Source organism: Terrapene carolina, unplaced genomic scaffold (genome assembly GCF_002925995.2).
Source record: "Terrapene carolina triunguis isolate 2854851 unplaced genomic scaffold, T_m_triunguis-2.0 Scaffold247, whole genome shotgun sequence".
Classification (NCBI taxonomy): Eukaryota; Metazoa; Chordata; order Testudines; family Emydidae; genus Terrapene; species Terrapene triunguis.
In genome coordinates this window covers 13747942-13770176 of record NW_020664598.1, presented here as the reverse complement: position 1 = coordinate 13770176, position 22235 = coordinate 13747942, and the positions used below count along the sequence as shown (strand labels likewise).

General features: G+C 40.6%; 1 protein-coding gene across 1 annotated transcript in view; it reads right to left on the bottom strand.

Moving 5' to 3' along the window:
• Positions 1–22235, bottom strand: part of AGK (acylglycerol kinase) — a 36823-nt gene that overhangs the window by 10412 nt on the left and 4176 nt on the right. The window contains exons 2-11 of the mRNA XM_024195733.2: positions 20163–20202; positions 14689–14768; positions 13326–13401; positions 11889–11981; positions 10851–10883; positions 8756–8850; positions 6519–6588; positions 5604–5683; positions 3111–3168; positions 530–677 (exon numbers count right to left, since the gene is read on the bottom strand). Of these exons, the coding sequence (XP_024051501.1) occupies positions 530–677; positions 3111–3168; positions 5604–5683; positions 6519–6588; positions 8756–8850; positions 10851–10883; positions 11889–11981; positions 13326–13401; positions 14689–14768; positions 20163–20202 (773 nt within the window). The remainder of the gene's footprint in view (positions 1–529; positions 678–3110; positions 3169–5603; positions 5684–6518; positions 6589–8755; positions 8851–10850; positions 10884–11888; positions 11982–13325; positions 13402–14688; positions 14769–20162; positions 20203–22235) is intronic.

The window sequence follows — 22235 nt, the reverse complement described above, 5'->3', positions numbered from 1 at the left end:
CTCTGAGGCCACCATGGCTGTCCAGCAGAAGGAGGGACTCAGGGACCACTAGAAAGTGGCATGATTGGCCCCCTACTGCCAGAAGTGCCTGCACTGTCTCTCTACAAAGTGCTTGACTTCTGTCTACTTGGGCATTCCATGCTCATGGCCTCTGTGTCTGAGCACTTGGTGGCCCAGCTAATAGCTCAAGTTCTTGTTGTACGTATTGTTTGCTGGGAGAGGACCAGAGCATACAAAGTACTTCTCTGTCCTTTTTTTGAATGTCATTATTTCCAAGCTAGCAATAACCACGATGGCCCCATCCCTGCAACCAGCCTGACAGGGCTTTTGGGATGGCAGACATAGTAAAAAAGGAGGGACACCAGAAATAAAACCTGGACAACGTTTATACACTGCAGTGGAGTCTAAGGATAAAAGCACATGCAGACAGGATCTGCTCCAGTGGTCTCTCCACGAAACAGCCTTATTGGATGGTGCACTGTTGGATAAAGCCCACCTCTGAGTCTATGCCCACACGCATGCTGCTTACCCTTTGGGGGAGATGCCCAGTACAGTGAAAGCCTTCTGTAAATCCGCACATACAAAGGGGGTCTGGATGGCTTCTCTTCCGGCTCCTCAGGGGGTCTCTTGGTTGGGCCCAAATACGTAAGGGAAGCTTGATGTTTCTGAGGCCATTCCTTGGATTTACCCAAAAAGGAGGAAGAAAAATGGCCTTCTGGTGAGCAAGCATCTGCTTATTCTGTGTGAGAGAGTGGGAGGTGACAGCTACATTCCCTTCACAGCCCGAGGATCCCACCCCCTCGTAGCCCACTTTAAGGTTCTCCATCCTTCAGATTCCCATGTGGGAGCTGACATTCTCCCAGCTGGGAAGGATTATACAAGACTCCAGAGCTTGTTCAGCTAGTCCTCCCTAGCAGAGCAATGAGGTGTATTTGCTCCCCAGCAGAGGGCTGAATGTGTGTTGCCTCTGCTGCAGGAGGATGAGAAAGAGAGAGAGAGAGAAACCTGTACTAGAAATCCAGTTCTCCTGTCTGGCAACATACAGAACTAACCATAGGGCCACAGAGGCAGCTCCAGTAACTTTATAAAGCATTTGAGAGGCAAAACACTAACATATAGCACACTGTTACTAGAGCCCTGCAAATCTGCGGATATCTGCAGACCATGTCTGCAGATCAGAGGCAGATACAAATTCTGTATCCGTGCAGGGCTCTAACTGTTATCCGGTGATATTTCTGATTCTAACGCCAGAACTTTAGAGGCTAAAATAAAACATTAGCTACTCAAATAGTGCCCGTGGCTAAAACTGGGGACACCATTTACTTCCTTTTTTAACTAACTTCTAAAAGACTAAATACATAGCCAGAGGGAATAAATGATGCCAACCGCTGGTTTGGTATTGAAATTAACACACTACAGAAATTCAGCTGATAGCCCACGTGCACAAGGTACATATATTCTTCTTTGCACAGGACAATGGCGAGGACTGTAAGCCAAAAAAGTTACAAGCTTGTTTTGGATCATAGGACTCACAATGTGGAGCCCCTCCCCTCCACACCTCTAAGCGTGGTGAAAAATTCCATCATAGCTCATGGTCACATTAATAGGACTGATCAAATTGTTCAGAAAGAGCAGTACAAGCATACGAATATTAATGATCCTGGGGGAAAGGCAGGGCCTGAACTTAGTATTTCTTCCAAATTACTGTTATGGCTCAAAACACTGTAAAAGCTGCAATGTTTTGGGCCATCATTTTAGAATAAAGGAGAATAGTCACTGTAATGACTTTATATACAATCATGGTAAGTCCTTCACCCTGACTATTATGATCAATTATGGTCACCCCATTTCAAAAGGGGTACAGCAGAAATTGGAAAGGTGCAGAGTAGGGAAGTGAACATGATTAGTGGCATAGAAAGACTTTAAAAAAAGAAGAGATTAAAATAGTTGGGACTATTTAGTTTAGAGAAGAAGTGAAAAAGGTAACATGGTAGAGTAATGAATGACACTGAAGAAGTCGATGAGGCTCTTCTGTCTACAAGGTGGCTCTCGAGGAAATATAAAGGCAAGAGATTTAAAAATGAGAAAAAGATTTTTAAAAACACAATGTATAAACAGCCTGTGGAATTCACTGCCACTAGATATCACTGAGGCAAAGATCAGAATGCTCTTTAAGTCAGACGTTTATGTGAACAATATGAATACACACAGTAATGCTAGCTAGGATATCAATGTATACTATTATCAACTCTCCTGCTTCAGGATCTAAAGACAACCCCTAGCTGCCTGGGGTTAGAGAGAAACTTCTCTCATGGGCATGCTACTGCATAACTATCAATTATGGAGATTTATGAAGCATTCTGTGCTGGCCACTATCACAGACAGGATACGGGCTACATGGATTTGATCTGCTGTAGCAATTCCTGAGTAATATCAGAGCATTTTTATGAAGGTTTGTACGTTTTAACGTTAAGGGGATCAGGAGGACAATGTGAATAGAAGTGCATCACCTTTAACACAGGTCAGATGTTAAACTTCACCCTGTCCCTTAAAGCATCTAAAAACTTTAAACTGAGATATAAGCAATTAACCTTTGTGTTCAATTTATCCCGCCTGGAAGCCTCTGTCTGATTATCAACACTCGTGTACAGTCTAATTAGAGGCATTTTTTACATCAGATGAATAAATCAGGGTGAAACGTTACCACAAGGAAGCCTGAAGACAGACTGAATTGGAGAAAGATGGCTGAGCTCCCGCTACAGATTATCAGCTGCACCAGCCTCTCTCTAGCTTCAAAAGTGGTTATTTGCTCCCTCTAGTGACATTGACTATGGTTGCAGCAGTTCCTCAGACCAGGCATTTTACAATATATTGTAAGAAACAACATACCCCGCTCAGAGCTTCACAATTAAGGCTGTATGTGTTTCTAGGTATATAAATTAGCTGAATTTCCCTCTTAGTTTATGTTGTCACTGGAACTCCTCAAAGGAATTATAATGCATGGAATATTGCTCCACATACAGTGCACATACTTTGCCTCTCTTCCCCCCTCGCTAGGTATACTTTGCTTTTTATTATTATTTTTATTTAGTAATGCAATAATACTTTACCTTCAGTGTATTGAAAAAGTGAGCTGCTTTGGTTTTTAGAGGCCCGAGGTACCAGTATCTGAAAAGAACCGAGGCAAAATTCATGAGAAAACTCAGGGGGCATTGGGTAAAGTAAAATCTTCCTTGATGCAACACATGCCAATGTATATACATTTGCTTTCCACTGAAGTTTATTCTTGTGCACTTGAACTTCAAGATACAACAAAAATGACTTATACAAGACTTATACACTACAAGATGTGTAGTTCCCACAACATAATAGCAGCAATAAGTAATCATTAGCACTTTTAATCCATTGATCTCAAAGTGCTTGGTGAAAGAGAGTATCACTATCCTCATATTACAGAAGGAGAAACTGCAGCACAGAGAACTTGCCCAAGGTTACACACCAAGTCAGTGGCAGAATCAGGAATAGACTCATGTCTCAAGTCCCATGTGCCATTGCTGGGTTGCACAGATCGGGGAAATGCACTACAAAACCTGCACTACAGGTGGCCCAACGCCTCAGCAGCAGAGTGTCACCAAATTATCTGACACAATCCAAAATGACTCAGGTTCTCATGGTCAACAGCTGGTGGGATGCATCTCAGCAGGCTACATGAAGGGATGGGATGGAGGATGTGAAATCAATGACTTCTGAATTAAAGGAATGGATGCTCCTAATGTTTACTTGCCTGAAAGTGCTCTCAGACCAAATAAGTATTTCAATAAAAAAAATACAGTTACCATAAGTACTGGATAACATTTAATGACACACACAGAAGGTCATTATAGCACATGAACTTCGGCAGCTCTGGAGAGTAGGAGACCCAAACTATATAGGCTCCCAAAAACCTCAACCGGGATCCTGCCACCCATGTTACACTGTCACCACTGACTCATCTGTCTACTAACTGCCTCCCATCCCCAACATGACCACCACCACACAAGACCACAGACAACATCATGGCAAAAAGAACAGGAGTATTTGTGGCACCTTAGAGACTAACAAATTTATTTGAGCATAAGCTTTCGTGGGCTACAGCCCACTTCTTCGGATGCATAGAATGGAACATATATTGAGGAGATATATATACATATACAGAGAGCATGTAAGTATTCTCACACTTCTTATCAAACTGTACTGGGCTATCTTGATTATCACTTCAAAAGTTTTTTTCTCTTACTTAATTGGCCTCTCAGAGTTGGTAAGACAACTCCCACCTGTTCATGCTCTCTGTAAGTGTATATATATCTTCTCAATATATGTTCCATTCTATGCATCTGAAGAAGTGGGCTGTAGCCCACGAAAGCTTATGCTCAAATAAATTTGTTAGTCTCTAAGATGCCACAAGTACTCCTGTTCTTTTTGCAGATACAGACTAACACGGCTGCTACTCTGAAAACATCATGGCAGTCCCACTGGAGAGTGTCTAGACTGGAATGGAGGGATAACCATCAGGCAGCCCACAGAGGTCCCTGGAGCCAGTTACTACTCTTACGGTCCCTTCCCTGCTGAACTTGTGGCTCAACTCCATCTGTGCCACACCTTAGCTGGTGCCTTCCCTTCTACCTACCCGTTATGCCACCGGCGCAATACAGAGTCTGAAGCAGACCAAGTCCTGCAGAAGGACATCACTGCACGGGAAAGATCGGGGGCTGGCAGTGGGTCAGAATGAGTGAAGACGTGGGAGTCTAGCCACTGGCAGGAAGGCTAGTGGGTGTTTAGGGGAGAAGAGAATGCATCCCATTAGCTACTGGCCATGGGAAACTTGGGGCTACATCTCAGAGGCACTCCTGTCACACAGTGGCAAGCACCTTAGCACCCTCACCAACCGCTGAACCCCCTAGTGACAAAGACTCTGATCCAAGCCAGGCCTTGTCACCCCATTCTGCTAACTCCTGACTCCTCGTCTGCTGACTGAGGTGGTTCATTTACGAACTACCACATCCCTTTGCTTCCCAGACACCCAACAGCTGCAGTACAGCTCAGCACTATTCATTTGGAGCAAACCCAGCATTTATTAGTTTAGTGATCAGAAAACAATCATCAGACAGTACATTCCATGCCACTCCTGCCAGGAACTGAAGGACATTTCTATTGCATCTAATGTTCTTTACTGGAGTTGAATTACATTATGAGTGAGTCTTTGTGTGTGTGTCTTTTCCTTGGTGACTGATGAAACCCAACGTACAATTACTCCTCTCAGACCGGACTCAGGAAAAAGCTTTCCCATTGGCTTTGTCTGTGAAAGAACTTCCAGAATTGGACATCACAGGGCAAGTGTGAGGTTAACATTTTCAAAATCAGTTCAGCAGAAAGTAAAATGCTAAATGCATATGAAAGGGAACATTGAAATGCCTTACACTTTATCATTGTAAAATGCTATGGAACGGGCCTATGTTTGTCCTCTTCTAAAGCTCATAAGGACCTCACTGCAAGATTTGGGATGGGAAATACCAAGGGGTATTAAAAAAAGGCACAGCTACAAAAAACACATTGTATTTCTTTACTTGCTAACTTTAACTCCTGTGTCTCTGTAGGATCCCCATCTTAATCCAGTCACTGCAAACACTGGCTGCTCCTTCTCTCCCTGTAAAGAAAAGCAATAAGTGCACATTTACATTCTTTTTTGCAACCATAAAACAGTAATTCAGCTAATCTATGACCAATCCCAGAAGTGAAATTTTATAGCAAGGGTGTCCTACAATAACCAAAACCAATAAGGGCTGGACAAAGCTCAAGTGGTACATTCTGTCTACTCCAACAGAGAGGAAATCATAGCTGAAGGTTTCCAAGGTGCCAGCAGTTCACTTTGACAGCACACCCAGCAAGGACTATTTCAGTTTGTGGAGACCAGGAGCCCAAAGAAAGGTGTGCTGCACAGCACCACTAAGTACCGGCTGGAAAGACAGCTGTTTGCTCACAGAACAGATACACCAGAAAAAGGGGGTACTCAGAAAGGCGACGGGCATGATCAAAGGTTTTCCAGTCTCAGATTTTCCGGGATGGCAGGTTATTAATCCCAATATCTACACAAGATGTATTTTAAATCAATTCAGACAGCTATTATTATCCCATTCCTCCAGAAATACCAGCATTTGCAAGTTATGCATTCATCGAGCACTTTCTGCCTCCCCAAAACATTTTTAAATACTCAAATATTCCCTTTAGCTCAGAACATCCCATTTTATTGTATGCAACCCATTAGGAGGGCAAATGGAAGGATTTCCACTACAATGACAAAGTGATGACATCACTGACTGGAGGGGGATTTTCTTGTGTAAACATTATCTATCAGGATTCCCCAATACTATGGAGAATGGAATGGCCAGAGTGCATGAGAAATAAACAGAAAAGCCTTAAGAATACTGTTTTCACCTAAAAGTGAGAGTGGAGGGTGCCATTTTGAAACAGATTTTTTTTACCTTGATCTGCAGTACATCAAGTGGAACTGTCTCTCCCTTCAGAATGGCCAATGTAGCATCAGCAATGTGTCTGAAAAAAAGCCAGAAGGCCACAAAAAAGCAGTGTGGGCTTTTGAAGTATTATTTATTTGTATTACAGTAGCACCCAGACACCGATCAAGATCAGGGCCCCACTATGCTGGGCATTATATAAATACATAGTAAGAGACAGTCACAGCCCCAAAGATCTACAATCTAAACAGCGTGTCATTTTCTTATTGGATGGGAAGCAAAAGGAGTCAGCAGTAATGAATGACAAAAGCCAGCATAATTTTTTCAGAGAGGTTCATCACCCAATTACTCTTGAGGAACATGCACCTACTATATTCCCTACCTCCTTAAGGATTCTAATTGCAAATTTCTTTTACTATTGGTAAGCAGAGAATGTGCCGGGGGTCCATGCATAGGACTGAACTCAGTCAAAATACAGGTGCATATTACTGCTATTTTTGCAGTGTATCAGTGCACTTATCTGGATAAGGGAGCACAATACTTATTTCCTTGCACAAGACAAGATTCATTCCTCGTTGTCTTAGATTTTGTGGGCTTTGAAAGTAAGACAGTGACTGTAGATAAAATATGGGAGAAATTGAAAAATATCATTGCTCTTAGATAGTGTAATTTATAAAAATGATTCAGGGATTTAATGTACGTTATTATACTAAATTAATCTATTCTACGCTCCTTTAGCCTTATATTGTGCCATCATTATTGCCAATCTTAACCCAGCCTTCATGCTGCTGCTGATGGTTGCTGTTCATCCCCCAGGGTTAATATTAAACCATGACACACGGGCCTCAAAGCTTTTCTCAACAAACTGTTTAAGATTCTGTACCACAGAACCGGTTAAACATGTTTAAGGTACATTTCCTCCTTCAGTCACCGAATAAGACCTGAGTTCAAGGTTGCGCACATTTCCCACGACAGCCGCATATATAAAACACTTCTGGTCAATCCAACATCCACTGAAGTCAATAGGAGTTTTTCCATTGGCTTCAATTGGCCTTGGATCAGTCCCTTAAAGAAGGAAAAGGAACCTTTTTGTCCATTTCTTGGCTCTTTATGGCTTTTGAACTCAGAATTTAAGTCCAATAAGCAAAGGAGAAACCAATGTCCAAATATCTAAAATGTTACTATTTATCATTCTTATGTCTGCACTCAGGTTCTGTTACTAACATGGGCTGTTAAGCAGCTTATTGACAAACTCTTTTCAACTCCACCAATATATTGTGGTCCCCATCTATGTAATTTGTTATCAGCGGACAATGAGATCTCTCAATTCAAATGGCTTCTTCAAAGCCCAAACAAATTATTTTTATCCTACTGTTGATTAGAGCATTGTCCATCTTGTTGAGCTGCAAAGCACTCTGGGAGTTTTAATGAAGGATCAGATGTTATGTCAGTTTGGCTTGCAGGCACTGTGTATACCAGCAACGCTTCCACAGAGCAGAATGCTAATGAGTTACTGTGACGAGTGAACAGAGCTCACAGTGAAGGGAATAAATCCATTAGTATGGGAGAAATTGAAAGGTAGAAAAACATGGGGAGAGGAAGAAAAGTTGGTTAATTTTTTTTAAAACAAACAGAAAAATAAGCTTATATTTAACATAACAAAATGCAGAAATATGATCACTGCCTGACTGGATCAGACCCATGGTCTGTTTTGTCCACTATCCTGTCTCCTGGTGACCAGGAGAATCTTAAACAGATGCTTCAGAGAAAAGCACAAGAAGCCCTGCAGTGGGCATATATGGGATATATTGTCCTATATACTGGGGAAGTTTCTTCCTAGCACCTACTAGGTAAATATTGGCTTATACACTGAAGAGGGAGAACTTGTATCCTTTCCAAAACCATTGAGTTGTTTTGTCTATTGTATCTCTGGCTAGTCTCATTATCCATATGAATTCCCAATCCTTGTTTGAATCCTGCCAGGACCTTGGCTTCAAGGGTATCTTGGGGTTGGGAGTTCCACAGGATAAACTGTGCATCCTAAGAAAAAATATTTCCTTCCACGAGTTTTAAATTTGCCTTTAAATTTCATTGACTGTCAGGCCCTTAAGACTACCAATTACTGTGTAACCCAGAGAGGAAGGGAGGAGAGATAAAAGAAGAAAGATCTGAAAAACCCAAACTACCAAGCAGCATTTTCCCCTCAAAAATAACACCAAATCTCTCCTCTCACATGCAAAACTTACTGGACTTGGTTTAAGCTTCCAGGGTAGAGAGTTTGGCTCAGGGTACTGGACTTTCCAAGGGGAATGAATCCAATAGGAATCTTACTGAAGGTAGCCTGGAAACATGAGGGAAGTAAATTTACATTTGCATCAGCTGAATTAAGCTTCCTGTGTAGACTATTGCCCCCTTGGCAATAAGCAGTCAGGCACTTCCCGAAACGAGGCAGTAAACACATAATGACTCAGAACATGGCATTGGAATCTCTGAACCCACCAGTGCCAACTGGCTACAAAGGAGCTTTCTGTAATCATTAGGAGCATCATTACACACAGGTTGGCAGATATATACTACCTAATGTATGGATTCTGTCAGCAATCTGCCATCTCTCTGCAACTCAAGGTGGCAGCTGAAGCCCTGCTGCACTGAATCTCATTTATCTTTGCAGAAGCCCTCTTGATAGAGAAACCTTGCATGACAAAGAGATTTCCTCAAAAGAAAAAAGAATGAATTGATATAGCAGAGGCTTTGATTGTGGAAGTCATTGCCTGCATTGTTTTCTGGCCCCTGGTGCAGTAAAGGCCTTGTTGCTGGAGCAAGCTAGTGCAGCACCACATCACAATAAACCGTGTTCCCTGAAGTGTGTAAGCAAAACAATGTAAACTACTGTATATCACTGTATATCTCTGCTGGGTATTGCAGCTTGTAGCACTGCAAATCCACATCAGCTAAACTGTATCCCTTTGCCATCACTTTTACCTGCTATCCCCTCACTTGTAAGCCCTTACACCTCCTAGCACCCTCTTCTCACTCTACACAGTGTCATTTTATAGCTTGCAAGAGATTGGCTCTTTGCAGGCCTACTTGCTCCTACTTTGCCTTCCCACTTTACTAAAAGGGCATCTCTTTAGCGCCTTTAATGGGCTCTTCCTATAATCAGAAGTGTTGTTAAGACATAATCCGTAAAGGGAAGGCAGAGCACAAGCAGGTGGGCAAATCTGCAGGAAACCATTACCTCTAGCATGTGGACCGACAGTAGGGACAAAATTCTGTGGGGTAGGAGAATTCTGTGGCCCAAGAAATGCAGAATCAGAAGCTCTGACTATGCTACAATGAACTCCCTCACCCTGCAGAATAATGCAGCATGCAAAATATTCTGGGCTACTGTAAATTAGCAAAAACTGCATTGCAATGCACTATCTTTCAAAACGCTATCAAAAGCTCAAAGTAAACAAATGGAGAAAACAGAACATTCACTCTTTTTTCTCCATTCTCTTTCAATGACAGGGAACTTATGGGTCAACTGCAACAATAAGTAGTACAAAAAACTGCAGAGAAAAATGTTTTGTTGTCGTCATTCGTTTTTTAAATTCACCGAGTCCCTTTTTAAAATTACCGGCTTATTTGCAAAGTTTAAATATAAAATGGTTGTCCTGTCACATTCAGACAAAGTAATTGTTTAAGCAGGCATAATTCCAGTTGCCAAGAGGATCATCAGATCCTTGTCTGGATCATTTCATTGCCTTTTTGCCAGGGTGCTGCCAAGAGGTTTTGGGAGCACTGCTCCCCTGCTTTGTTAATTAGCAGTGTCCCATCCCTGGTAAAACATATCATCGCTTCCAGTGCAAGTATTCTAACATGAGCCCTTAAAATTTGCTTTCTGCAACCATTTATGTCAGTAGAAATTCACTGCTTGAATACTGACGTTAAGTGAGCATACAAGGAGTAGGAGCACAGCCACACTGAATTCAGTTTTAGGTCGCAAATACAGAAAATCACTTGTAGTTTTTTCTACAGCTCTATTGCCAAACAAAAAACTAGTCACAATTGGGCCACAGGCCTTTGAAAGTTTTGTGTCTGGCTTCTGCACATTCCTCGCTCTGTAAGTGGAAGCCTCCCAACAGTTTGGGCTGAGAGCCATTCCACTCATTGAAAATGGGAGAGAGAGAAAGGAAGTGGGCAAAACTGCAGGATACTACCATGGCTGACTCATTAAACAGCAAGCTAGCCTTGGATTATCTGCAGGAGTTCACTTGGACCAAGAGGCTCAATTGAACACCTGGGATGTCCCCCTCAGATATAAATTAAAATAAATAAATAAAAAACAAACACCCTCACCTCATCTGCTCTGCGGAGGAGTCCGGTTATGACCTGAAAGATAGTGGAAATATTTGGCTTTTGGATTCTTTTGTGCAATTACAGTAGAAACCTATGAAATGCAGACATTTGCTGTTCAGAATAGATGCACTTTTACAAGGCCTCCAATGTTTTATGGAAGGAGCTGTAGTTTCTTACACAGAAAGGGGTACATTTTCTGTACCCACTATAGAGAATGGCAGGGGTTTGAATGTACAATCACTGATTGAAGTCAGCATATGCATTTAAGGATGTAAAAGAACCAGATGCTTGTGCACGTGTTATGATGGCACTCAGTGTGCTCTTAACACATGAGGAAATATTAAAAAATTAATCAATTTTAAGGCCAGAAGGGACCATAATCTAAAACATATCTTCCAGAATAGGGTGATCAGATAGCAAATGTGAAAAATCGGGACGGGGTGGGGGGTAATAGGAGCCTATATAAGAAAAAGACCCAAAAATCGGGACTGTCCCTATAAAATCAGGACATCTGGTCACCCTATTCCAGAAAGGCATGGAGAATCCGCTACTTCCCTTGGTAATTTGTTCCAATGGCTAATCACTCTCATAATATGAAATTACTCCACACAAAGAGCACTCTATTTTGAATCCTTTGTAACTGTTTAAACATTCTTTGTCAGCATCCCTTGCTCAGGACTATGAACCCCAGTTTTCAGTCATTATAACTTTCTGGTTTGTGTGTGGAATATCTGCAGACTAGTTTTAACCCAAAAGTGATGGGATGTGTGTGCATAGGAGAGTGTGTCCTTTCACAGAGTTTGAGTTATGCTACTATGAACATCAGTTGCTTGGGAAAGCATTTTCTGATTTCTTTATTGCCCAGTAACTCTCAAGTGGTTTCATTGTCAAAACTAATCCATGGCATGTTTTGGAATGAACATGTCTCAGATCAGAACTATAGCATTCTGCAACTATGATACACAATCCTCCATCTTTCTATCCCCAATATGGTATTGTGATTTTTATATACAAGCCAGGAGAAAGCTCCTACAGTACCTCCTGTACAGTTCCATCCCCTCCTGCAATAATGATCAGGTCCGTATTTTCCATCAATTCCAGCAGCTTTTTTGCTTGTCCTTCGTAATCTGTCTGAGATACCAACAGAGACCAAGGGTCAGAAACTCAGCTTACCATGCCTATGGCCACATGTCCACAGATAAGTCTATAATACATACGATTTGCTCTACTATTGGTCTCGTCAAAACACCATGCACTTATTACATAACATGCACAGAAATCACTTCACTGATGAGTGAAACAAGTCCCGTTTTAACAGCACTTCTTGTTGAAGCAGCTCACATGCCACAGTGAACCCTAGACAGATGTATTTGGAATACAGTTGTATTCGGCTGAAACTGCATGGAGAATTAAGATTGATTGCATGTAGTCTAAAAAGAACTTAACACAAACACCTGGATTTTCACTCTTGTTCTTGCAAAAGAAAATATCACAGGATCTTTTAAAGGTCATCAGTGGTAAGAACTGTAGTTTTGTCTCCTCCAAAAAAGGCAGCACATCCAGAAGGATAATGCCTCTAAACATGCTGGGGAAGTGGTTCAGTGTTGACCAAGAGGGTACAATGCCACCTACTGAACCACAAACTCTACTTCCTGCAACACCTCGGTTTTTGCAGTGGTCTCTTATCCAAGTACTGGCCCAGTCACATTCTGCTAAACTTGTGAAATCTAAAGCAGCACAGCTGCAGTTTGATAAGAGACTTGTAAAATAAATACAATAAATAGAATTTCTTCTTGGGCTGACACTATATTTTTTTAGTAGAATAAACGCCAATAAAAATAGGGGGTTTATCATGGAAATAACAACACAACCTCATCAATACGGGTACAAGACAGAAAGATGCATACATAAGAGTACACATATCTTCCAAAGAGCAGTTTTTATTGCCAGTGTGTAATGAATACTAAACAGCCAACATATCAGTCTCAAGAATTCTTCAGAAACAGCAGGAACCCTTCACATTTGCTTTTCTTTTTCTTTCCAGTGAAGGCTCTTTGCAAATTCAGACCCCTTTGTAGTTCAGCATCCCCCTCAGGATAGCAGAACATTTCATTTTGGGGGAGCCATTAAGGTATGGAAGATTATTTTTAATTAATCTGCAGCTCTCAACCGGATCGCAAAACTTTCTCACATCAATTTTACATGTTGAGGCAGAACTGGTAACTCCAAGGACAGTCTAGACTGTGTGTCTGTATTACCATCTGACACTGAAATATTTGGGAGAGTCTCCTCTCAAATATCAGTTATAGAAGGGTTGCCTCTCACCCCCACAGACGTACACGTATCCTCAGTCAACCCTATTGAAAATTAAAAAGAATTCAAACTGTCTTTAAATTAACTGGGAAGTTTAAAAACTCAGCATCAGTCCAAGTTCTCAGCATAACACACAGGTTAATGTAACAGATCAGGTCTTACCTTAACTATGGTTATATCCAAGCCAGATAAATGTAAAATTGGGGCGGCATTCTTTTCAAAAAGGTTTCTTGCTTTTCTGGAGAAAGGAAGGGGGAAATTATTTAATCACTGAGGAGAGGGGGAGGGAGGTGGTGAAAATTCAAAGCAAAGAAAAACAAACAAAAAAGAGTACATGTTCTGTGGAACAAGTCTTTCAGCCTGTCTGTCAAAAGTCAGTTGCAAGAGGTGGGTTTTGTTTTGGTCCAAATGTATGAATTTTCTAGACTGATTCTTAAGTATGTCAACTTTTTTATGCAGTCTTTATAAATGCAAAGGAATTTTTTTAAACATATTCCAAAAATAATTAGTAATAATCAAAACAAGAGCTTGAAAGAGTAATTTATTATTTAATACACAATTAATGTGTTATGGAGCACTATGCCTTAAAGTCATGAAGGAAGCAAATTCTAGTTTTAAAGGGGAAATATTTTTAAAGTTACTTGTTCTATATATTATTTAGTAAGTTTAAAAACAAAAACTTTACCTGACCTTGTTTTGGTAAAGCTTGCATGCATTTTATGCCTGGAACTGCATAATAAAATAACTATGCCATTCATTATACATTACTTGCAAGGAGCAGAGCCCGGGAATAGAAAACGGAGACTTTAAATTATGGACACTGTACATTTTTCAAAGATGAGTGGTTTGTCGCAATTCCACCCCAGCGCCATAGGACAAAACATGCGCTACAAAGTACTTCCAGGACAGGTAACTCACTTGTCCTTTAATATTATTCACTGAACCCCTCCCCAGATGTGACAGGCAGGGATATACACATGCATCGCCAGCAAGCAGACCATTTTTACCAACACAATTTTCAAGACAACTGTTGGCATCCTCTAGAAACCCAGCTCGGTGTCTTATTTAAGCACGTATACCATGCTCAGAGGCATGGTATGGGGCAGGACCCCTTGCCCAATGGCTGGCTTCCATGCAACAGGATCATTGGTTACCTCTGACCGTCACAAATGTGGAAGACACTATTATTGGTTATTATTGTTGCTGGGGAGGAAATCAAGGTCACTTGCAGGAAGGGAATACTGATGGCCCCAAAGCAGGAAACAAGAAAACCAGCAATGGAGGAAGCTTAAAATGATTTGGGATTCATTCTTTTAACATAAACAACATTTTATTTAACTTCTATATCTTGAGCCAACATTTCTGGTGCAAGTAACGTAGTAAGAGTTAGATAATACCAGGTTTGAGCGGAGTGGAGACAAACTTGAGCCTGACAGGATGGCTGGCCTTCACAATGAAGGACAGTTTAGAAGTATAAAGAAGGGGTGCGTGGGATTTGGGGAATGAAGTGTAAGGGGAATTTTACCCTTTGCAAGCTGCTGGGTTGAGAAAAACTGTTGCTTTCTTCACCTGCATGTTGGAAGGAATCAACTGGTTGCCAAACACCTAAATAAGAAGAAAAAAAGGAGGAAACAGGGGAGGTTCTCTTCTAAGTCACCTGTCACTAGTTTTAAATAATGTATAACAAATATCATCATCATACCCTCACCCCACACTACATACAAATGCCTTCCCTGTCAGGCCTATCACATAGGTTCTCATATTAGCAGAGCCTACCATTATTATTATTATTATTAGTGATTCCTTGTTCCAGTGACACAGGGAATTTCAAAGGCTGAAGTCCTCCTGAGCAAAAAATCCTCTTTGTCTCTCAAGTCTCTGACTCCCACTACCATTCCTCTTTATTTCAGACCTAAATTTTCCTGACACAGACAGAAATCTTGGGAGTTATTCTTGATCCTAAACTTCTTTTCCCTCCTACATATTCCTTGAACGTCTACCTACCACCACCTCCACAGCATGGCCAGAATTTGCCCTTGTTTTGACCCCATTTCTGCTGAAATCCTTACTAAGGCTGTAATCACTTACTAGGCTATTGGTATTCCATCTTGTACATTCTCCTTAAATTCATATTTTCTAAGCTTTCATCTAAAGGGGGAAGGAACGCTGCAACCAGACTACTTGCTCTCACAGAGAGCAGCACCTTCCCACGCCTGTGTTTTCAGACTCCACCAGTGGATTCCTATCCCACCTCTGTCCCGTTCTAAATAGCGCCCATGGTTCTCAGAGCTCTTCATGGACTTACTTCACTCAGCCTCTCATACCATCTGCTCACTCCATTCCCGGCCATCTTTCTGTCCTCTTCCCACAATTCTTCATTGTGGGGATGGGCAAGGGAAGATTGTGCTTTCACTTGTGCTGCTGCACCTCTGTAAAACTCCCTCCTAGCTCACTGGAAGGCATCATCACTCCCATACCAAACCCTTACAGCCTTTATTATTATTACTTTTTATTATTTGTATTGAAGTAGCACGTAGAAGCCCCAGTCATGGACCAGGGCCCCATTGTGCTAGGTACTGTACAAAGAACAAGAAGATGGTCCTTGACTCCTTTTACATGGGAACCTCTTCAAAGCATTTTGTGATGCTGAACAAGGCAGCCACTATATACAAAAAATCTCATATTTTAGTGATTAGCTGTTCAAAATAGTAATTAACTCCAATCATCACCTTTATTATAGGAACCCGAACTAAGAAAAAAATTATACAATTAAAAAATAAAATTATCCTTTTAAAGCAATTGGAAAAGCAGGGAAAGAAAAAGTGTGTATGAAAGTGGTTGTTGGGGGAGAAGAAAGGGGGGGGAAATCAAACCATCAGCTTTTAAGTTTTATTTGAAAAACATCTGGGAAAAGCCACTGATTAAATTTTATTACAATTGTTTAAGGGAAATCAGCGAAAATGAGAGCCCTCATCAATAGTCCCCTGGTATTTTACAGCTGTTAAAAACAATTAATTATTCACTCTGGGGGAAATGTGATATATTTATTTGTTCTAAACAAACAACCCAACACTCTTATGATTTATGACTAATGACAATCATTTCTTTATGTGATATACTTGAGGGTATTTCTGTAGAAAATTCCTGTTTTAAAGATGGGAAATTAAAAATAATAAACAGAAGAGTTTTTAAAAACTGTTTAAGAGTCCAACATCATGAAAACAACACAGGAGCATATTTTAAAATGATGTAATAATTTTAAGACAACATTTGAGAAGGTCAGTTTCTCTTTCATGTTACCTACCAATAGCCGAACTCTTTTACTCTTCACTTATATAGCACCTTTCATACAAATACGCTTCACAAATATTACTACACCACTTTAAGGTGTATTATAATCCCTATTTTACAGAGGGAGCAGCTGAAGAGCAATGTGACAAAACAGAAAGTTCCTTAACGTCCTCAGAGGTCCAACAAGAGTAAGATTCAGAACAACGTCAGCCAATCAGATCACCTTTGCAAACGAGCATATACATGTAGGTCAATGACAGCTAACTTATTCACAAGAAGGAGTTGTAAAAAGTTTTAAATGGTGTGGTGGGTCCCGTAAAGTAGAATTTTAGATGGTCATATAACATCACAAGGTGATGAATGTTCAAATCACCATACCCTGATGGAGTCTTTGCTTGAAATGTAGATGTACTGGTCACTTTAGCACGCAGCTTGCTCCTTCCTGAAGTCTGTATGCATAGGACTTGCAATATGCTTAAGAATTCAATGAAGAATTGATATTTTAAAAATTAGCATCTCTTGTATCTCTTGTATTATTCTTTCACTGGAGTGGGTCTTTTAGTCTGTCTTCCTTGGATTTTTATTATTTAAATGGCACCAGAAGTATGCATGGCATTTTGCAAACAATTAAACACTACTCTTTTCCTGAGGATCTTACAGTCTAGAGGTCTGATCCTATCAGCTCTTGCTGCTGCTTCAATATATGTTTTTATGTCACACTCAGCACCATCATTTTGATGATAAATGCACTTATGGAAATTAGAGATTGAAAAGAACTACTCTTCCACCTAGTCTATCACCTTTCCAATGCAGGACAGTTCCCTGGAGGATAGTCTCCTGCGCTTTATCCACTGCAGTTTAAAGTGTCTCAAAAGATGGTGTTTCCACCCTTTCATTTATGAGACTAATCCATAATCTAACATATCCCATCTTTATGACTTTCCCAATACACAGGCAAAATTTACCTTTCCTTAATTTCAAATCCATTACTTCTAGGGTAGTTCTATCTCCTTGTTCCACCCTAAGCAATTCTCCCTCTTTGCAATGACATCCTTCTGACACGATGCACATTTAGTTCTCTTAAGCTTTCTGTTGGAATTACCAATAATATTTGAAATGATAAATATTAATATGGGAAACCACCAAACACTAATTTAACCATAAATTCTTTTATTAAATCCAAAGGCCAAATCTTATACAATTGCTCTAAACATGCCTAAAAAGCCTAAATAATAGGCAATTTACTACATCCAAACAGTAGCAAAATATTTATAAGTATTTGATCAAGACACTTACAAATAGGCTAAACCTAGGGGTGCTTAGACGCATAGTGGTCAGCTCTGATGTGGTCAGGCAGGCATTAGCAATGAACCCTTTAAGAGTTTACTTTTTATATCCTTTAACAAACAAGTGATGTAATTGCCAAGTACCGACTTTAGCGAAAAACCAAACTGAAACAGTTTCACCCTTCTTTCCAGTCTTAATCCAGATAAGATTTACAACCTCCTTTCCTCTCCTCCTTCTTGCTGCCCAACGGTTTTTCCATTGCACCTGGATTCAGATAGGCTTTAACCCTGGTGTGTGAGGTGGAAACAGCCATGTTGGCTCATTTTAAGACAGATTATCTTTTATTTAAAACCACACCGACTGGTCAGAGGCCTTCTTTTTAGGCACTTCCCCTTGTTTCATTAGTTATTCTTTGACCCAGACATCCTCCCTACTTTTATTCCTTCTGGCCTTATAACTCACTGTTTTCAAGGCATTCCTTCTACTTGCTAGTCAGGGCCTTTCTTTACAACACCCGTACACTTCCTTAATCAAGCTTAAGTTAACTCTAATTCTTCAATTTCATATTTATTAGACACTTCCTTATAAATCAAATCAATACCTCAAACCCCTTATTCATCTTTACTCTTCCGTGAACTCCCTCCAATCTGGCAGCATCTTTCAGGTAGTGAGGTATTAACAGCTATTTATTGGAGGTTACATATAAGGCACTAATCACTTTGTTATCTAAGCACTGAACAAGGCCAGAGAAAGCATAAGAGTCTAGAGCAGGGGTCGGCAACCTTTCAGAAGTGGTGTGCTAAGTTTTCATATATTCACTCTAATTTCATGTGCCAGTAATACATTTTAACATTTTTAGAAGGTCTCTTTCTATAAGTCTATAATATATAACTAAACTATTGTTGTATGTAAAGTATATAAGGTTTTTAAAATGTTTAAGAAGCTTCACTTAAAATGAAATTAAAATGCAGAGCCCCCCGGACTGGTGGCCAGGACCTGGGCAGTGTGAGTGCCATTGAAAATCGGCTCGCGTGCCGCCTTTGGCACGTGTGCCATAGGTTGCCTACCCCTGGTCTAGAGCAACTGATATTTTCTATCAGAATTAGTGGAGAATTTGAATGTATAAATGTGGGGAAATACATTGATTTATTGTGAGCAGAGTTCATGGGGAAAGGTTGGATATTGAAAAGGTTCTCTTATACTTTGATCAGGCTCGGGGTCCATAGACTTTCTTCTGGCGAGAAGCTGCACAGCCTGGATCATGCTGCTGAGAACACTCTTCCTTGCAGCACTTAGTCTAAATTGGGGTTTCTCTGTGGGCCTCACTATTGAGCAGTTACCTTGGGTGAAGGTGTCTGAGGAGAAAAATAATTTACACCCACACCTCTCGGCGGGCCAATACTACAGTGATGGGCGATGGTTCAGAGCCCTACGAGGGCCCTTGTCAAGGTTCTGGCACGGGGAGCATGATCAGAACAAGCTTTGGTTGGCACGGGCAAGGAGGCAGTAAGACTCTTGAAATATCTACTGTGTCAACAGTGGAATGAGAATGGAGTGTGCAGTGGTGCAGTCCCTGGGAAACAGCACCCACGCCAATGAAAGAATACTTGGTAAGAGCAGGCTTCCCTTGCAGGAACACTACAGTAAGAAGTCTGCCCTAGTTAACTGGCCTTACAGACCCCAGATGGCAGAAGTAGATGTGTAAAGAGAAAGTAGTGAGGCCAATGCTCCCAAAGGACAACTACGCAGACTTTCACTAGAAGCTAATATTCTCCTCGGTGACCTACGTGAAATAAGTTGATGGTCTCCGTCCACTTCTTTGTGGACAAGTAGGATTATTACAAAATCAGCCACCACAACTGATACCCTCATTAAAAATCTTGATAGACACACACAGGATTGAATAGGCAAGGATACTGGACTATCCCATCAGCCCCAGAGATAATCTCTCTAGGTTAAAATTAGCATAAAGCAGCTTGCATGGTTTCTGCCGTACCTGTTTTATGGTATATATAAAATTTCAGTCTCCACTCCTGTCGATCCATTTCCTCTTCACTATCACTTTGCAGACAGATGGAATAATTAAATCTCCATAACTGAAGGACTATGCAAACTGAATAGTACCAAGAACTACCTTAATGACGCAACTGCATTGTTTATTATGGCACTGAATTACAGGTACAATTAAGTACACCAGCCTGTCGAAGGAAGGGGGCCTCATTCATCCTGGGGCTTCGTAGCAAACCCCCCCCACCCCCACCCCAAAAAATAAAACCACCACCATTCAAAACAAACAACACAGCCAGCATTCCTGTCAGGTTTGTCACGTAGATGAGACCTGCTCAGAGAATCTCAGGAGTCCTGCACAACTGAGATAAGATGGGGATTTTAATCTAATTGTATCATATTAAATGGTATTACCTGGGCTTCCTGGCATGCAGCTCTCCTTAGCAAGTTATCACTATCAGGAAAAAGAAAGGAGAGAATGGACGTTAAATAATATAAGTTTAAGGAGCTAAGGCAGAAATGGTTAGTTTTTTTCAAAACATATGCATCTGCCCTCTTTCTACTGCTTTGACACCCAGTAAAATATCAGGCTGAGACCTTTAAACACCATATGGAAAACATTCTACATAAGAATAATTTTGCTTTTATATATATATATATATATATATATATATACACACACACACACACACATATATAGCATGTACATATATATATTTTTTCTAGCTATTACCCCCTTTTTCATTACTAAAGACCAGGGTTCCAGGTATAATAATTTACAAGGCCCTAAATCTCTAGCTATTATGGTTGTGAATAAAACCTTCAGATTGTGAACTGAACTTAAACTAATGCAGCAACTGCTATCTGCCTGAGTCTGCAGGCAGCCTGAAACAATAACTCAGAAAGACGTAAATTACCCCATACACCTTAGTGTATGTAACAATACACAATATACATACACAGAGCTGTAACAATGAAGTCTTGTAGTGTATCAGTACTATTTCACTACTGATCATTTCAGCAGAAATTCTAGACTAAATGTACTTATTTGTCATTAGTAAATGTAGTGGTGGATAATGGGCCAGGGTGTAGTGGGTCAATTAGCTAATAATAAAATTTGCTTGGCTGGGGAAGAGAAGGTTACTCACCTTGTGCAGTAACTGAGATTCTTCAAATTTCACTTCAGGACGAAATGCAGAGATAAAATTTCTCGATACTTTAAATGACTGCTTCATGGAGCAGCTGGTATGGGAACCCACAAGGGGAGAGGCAACTCTAGATTTAGTCCTGAGTGGAGCGCAGGAGCTGGTCCAAGAGGTAACTATAACAGGACCGCTTGGAAATAGTGACCATAATACAATAGCATTCAACACCCCTGTGGTCGGAAGAACATCTCAACAGCCCAACACTGTGGCACTTAATTTCAAAAGGGGAAACTATGCAAAAATGAGGGGGTTAGTTAAACAGAAGTTAAAAAGTACAGTGACTAAAGTGAAATCCTTGCAAGCTGTATGGGCACTTTTTAAAGACACCATAATAGAGGCCCAACTTCAATGTATACCCCAAATTAAGAAACAGTAAAAGAACTAAAAAAGAGCCACCGTGGCTTAACAACCATGTAAAAGAAGCAGTGAGAGATAAAAAGACTTCCTTTAAAAAGTGGAAGTCAAATGCTAGTGAGGCAAATAGAAAGGAGCATAAACACTGCCAAATTAAGTGCAAGAATGTAATAAGAAAAGCCAAAGAGGAGTTTGAAGAACGGCTAGCCAAAAACTCAAAAGGTAATAACAAAATGTTTTTTAAATATATCAGAAGCAGGAAGCCTGCTAAACAACCAGTGGGGCCCCTCGATAATCGAGATACAAAAGGAGCGCTTAAAGACGATAAAGTCATTGCGGAGAAACTAAATGGATTCTTTGCTTCAGTCTTCAAGGCTGAGGATGTTAGAGAGATTCCCAAACCTGAGCCGGCTTTTGTAGGTGACAAATCTGAGGAACTGTCACAGATTAAATTGTCACTAGAGGAGGTTTTGGAATTAATTAATAAACTTAACATTAACAAGTCACCGGGACCAGATGGCATTCACCCAAGAGTTCTGAAAGAACTCAAATGTGAAGTTGCGGAACTATTAACTAAGGTTTGTAACCTGTCCTTTAAATCGGCTTCTGTACCCAATGACTGGAAGTTAGCTAATGTAACACCAATATTTAAAAAGGGCTCTAGAGGTGAGCCCGGCAATTACAGACCGGTAAGTCTAACGTCGGTACCGGGCAAATTAGTCGAAACAATAGTTAAGAATAAAATTGTCAGACACATAGAAAAACAAACTGTTGAGCAATAGTCAACATGGTTTCTGTAAAGGGAAATCGTGTCTTACTAATCTATTAGAGTTCTTTGAAGGGGTCAACAAACATGTGGACAAGGGGGATCCAGTGGACATAGTGTACTTAGATTTCCAGAAAGCCTTTGACAAGGTCCCTCACCAAA